This window comes from Petaurus breviceps, unplaced genomic scaffold, assembly GCF_028583685.1.
Source record: "Petaurus breviceps papuanus isolate PSGF00001 unplaced genomic scaffold, PetGlider_PUasm1.0 490, whole genome shotgun sequence".
Lineage (NCBI taxonomy): Eukaryota > Metazoa > Chordata > Mammalia > Diprotodontia > Petauridae > Petaurus > Petaurus breviceps.
Window position 1 is genome coordinate 22,719,275 of NW_027186352.1, and position 3,345 is coordinate 22,722,619.

General features: G+C 49.2%; 1 protein-coding gene across 9 annotated transcripts in view; it reads right to left on the reverse strand.

The window, feature by feature from the left end:
- The window catches only part of ANK3 (ankyrin 3), a 741,327-nt gene that overhangs the window by 160,910 nt on the left and 577,072 nt on the right, over positions 1-3,345 (reverse strand). For all 9 annotated transcript variants that reach the window (XM_069101834.1, XM_069101837.1, XM_069101836.1 and 6 more), the window contains 2 exons: positions 1,723-1,821; positions 1,328-1,426 (listed from right to left, as the gene is read on the reverse strand). In XM_069101834.1, coding sequence (XP_068957935.1) covers positions 1,328-1,426; positions 1,723-1,821 — 198 coding nt within the window. The remainder of the gene's footprint in view (positions 1-1,327; positions 1,427-1,722; positions 1,822-3,345) is intronic.

Below are 3,345 nucleotides of genomic sequence, written 5' to 3' on the forward strand. Positions count from 1 at the left end.
ACACACACACACACACTAAAAAGCACCAGAGAGAGAGACAGTTATCGAGGGCTTCTCGAGCCCAAGTCTACCACCAGCAAGAGGGTGAGAAGGTGGGCTCCTTCAGCAGAGGCCGAGAGCTCCCATCATATTCGGCCCCTCAGGATGCAGCCAATAATGGCTGGGAGCTGGTTTGCGCAGGACTCAGCATCATCAGTCCTCATTAAATGCTACGTGGCATTAAATTAAGCCTGTTTTAAATGGACTGTGCTCAATCATGAGCTGTCCATGAAGTCAGTGGTGCTAGGAAACCATGGGAAGTAAAAGCAATGCCCAGGGTCAAGGCTAAGTCTGCGCGGCATGGTGGAAAGGGCCCTGGCCAGGGAGTCGAGTCTTGCCTCAGACACTTGTTACACGTGTGTTCTCAAGGAGGTCTCTTTTTATCTACAAGAATCTATGAGCGATTGGCTGTGACTTTGACTAAGTAGAAATGTCTCTCCCTCCTGTTGACTCTGCATCTGCAGTCTCCCCTGCAGCCTGCCCTCAGCCCTCAGGGGGAAGGATGCTGGATCTGTGGTTGGGGACCTGGGATCAAATGCAGCCTCTGTCACATGACCTGTGCTACTTTGAGCCTCAGTTTCTCCATCTGCAGAATGAGAGGGCTAGCCTGGGTGATCTCTATTGTGCCCTGTTAAGCACCAAAGCTTATGTTTCTACATCTAAGCATCTGAAGGAAAAGTAAACCCAGGAGCGTTTAGTTTTTTGACTGGACTTATGACTCCATTGGTCTAGGCAAGTCCCAATGAGGAAGCTCCTTCCAAATCGAGCTGGCACCGGGCCTATAATACTCATGGAGACGAGCTGGGGGCCCTAGAGGCCAGAAGGACTTCTCCAGGGTCCCAGAGCTAGGATGTATCAGGGGGGAGACTTGAACGCAGGGCTTGCTGACTCAGAAGCCAACTCTCTGTGGCTGCCTCCCACATCCAGTGCATGGCTGATGTTTAATAAATTCTTCCAGTGGAAATTGGCAAGAGTCCTAGAGAATGACCTGGGGGCACTTGCCCTGGGTCCTACAGGAAGTGTGGTCAGATGCAGAATTTGAACCCAGGCCTTCGAGACGTAGAGGCCTGTTATTTCTGGACTATAGCATGTCTGGCTTGTTAAGTACCCAGTATTTTTCTAAGAACCTGCATAAACAGCAAGATGGCCCAGATTTTGAGAACTTTACATTTCCATTGGGACAAAACCATCCCCACAAATCAGGCAGGAGTGAAGATTACAGTGGGAATGGAAGCCAGCTAGAGAAGAGAGGCTGTCATTCTCCCGCCCCCCTGGATTTAGTGTGTACCTTTGCAGCAGCGTGGGGCGAGGCTCCTTGGTCCAGGAGAAGCAGAGCCACTTTCTGGTTATCATAGTGGGCAGCTACATGCAGGGGGGTTAAACCACTCTGAAAACATGTGCAGAAACAACAATGACCTGGGTTAGAGAGGTGTCGTGGAATGTCTAAGTCCTAGCTTCAGGTTAAACTGGTGAATTAAGAATTTAAAAAGACGAGTTCCCACAAGAGTTGGGCAATCACAAACACCGCTTCTGTCCTGGGGAGCTCTTGATCCTAAAAGCTGGTTTCATGCTAAATGACAGTAACATTCTTAATGGTGGGTGTGAATATTAGTGCGTGTTTATTTGCTTTATTTTTTTATTAGCATCAGGGGCCAGTGGCAGGGCTGGCCTCTCCCCTCCTACCTTTCCTGCGGCATCTGGAGATGCATTTTTCTGAAGCAAGAGGTTGGCTACTTCCAGCTTCCCATATTTTGCCGCCACGTGAAGGGGGGTAAACCCTTTCTGCAAAAAGAAAGTGTGAGAATGAAGAATATCGCTGAGCCATTGCCTGGCTGCAGTAGTCAAGGCTGGTCCTAAGGACGAGGTCTGCATAGAGGCCTGGGGCTGGTGGCCAAATGAAGCGTGGTCATTCGGTGACCTTAGAGGCAAAACTGAGTGACCTGGATGAGGTCAGATGCCAGGGCCTCTGAATCATTCAGTTCTGGACACCTGATGAGGAGGTTAGGGGGAATCAGGAAACAAGCCAATTCTTATAGATCCTTGGTGATGAGGTTCTGGGCATTTGCAAGGGAAATCTGGGCTGGAGATAGAGCCTGAGTGTCCTGTGATCTCATGTTGACTAGGAGAAATAAGGAGGGATCTTACATGCCAAGCTGGGTTTACTTTATGCTAGAGGTAACAGGGACCAGTTACGTTTCCTGAGCCGGGGTGTGGTGGGGTCTGCCGATACCTCATTCTGAATTCCTCCCTTCATCAATCCCTTTTCTAATACGTTGTCAATTTCTCCCTTTCTGAAGATCTACAAGACATTTTCTTTTTTCCTTTTGGAGGGGGGAAGGTAGGGCAATTGGGGGCAAGTGACTTGCCCAAGGTCACCGGCTAGTTTTGTGTTGTGTCTGAGGCCAGATTTGAACTCAGTTCCCCCTGACTCCAGGGCCGGTGCTCTATGCACCGCACCACCTGGCCACCCCCTACAAGACATTTTCACATGAACTTCTTGCCAATGCCTCAGCTCTGACCTGTCTAAACCTCCTTACAGATCTTCCTGCCTCTCCACTCCTCTCTCATATGTCCCCAACATCTTGGCTAAACTCATAGTACTTCTCTCACTAAACATTCTTCAATGGCTCCCTATTGCCCACTTGGTTAAGTTCAAATCCTTAGCCTGGCATTTAAGGCTGATGCTCCTTTGCAGTATCATCCTACTTAGTTCCATCTGCTTCCCATACACCCTCTGTCCTCCTTCCTTCTTCATTCTGCTTTCTATCCCAAATGACTCCCTCAACCTCTTCTCATTCTTCAATGCACAGTTCAGCTGCCACCTCCACCAGGAAGCACTCCTTGAGACTCCTTAGTTAGCAGACCTCACAGATCGCTTCCTCTGACCTTCTATAATGCTCTTACTCACCAGCAACACAGTGTTGTAGTGGATAGAGAACCAGCAAAGCCTGGGTGTAAGTATCCCCTCTGACCCACTGGCTGTGGGACCCTGGGCAAAACTCTAAACAGATCTAAGATAAACCACAGAACAGGTGGCAATCAGCTTAGGGAGAGAATTTCCTTATTAGGAACTCCTAAGCCAACACCATCATAATCTAGGCCCTGTCTGTAAGTGTGAGTGGCTAAGCCTGCACCAGTCCTGTTTGTATTAGGACCAACTCAGAGAAAGCTTCAGGGCTTACACACACACACACACACACACACACACACACACACACACACACACACACACACCACCACCACCACCACCACCACCACCACCACCACCACCATATGCCAGCTAGTTTTTATTGTAGACATGTGTGT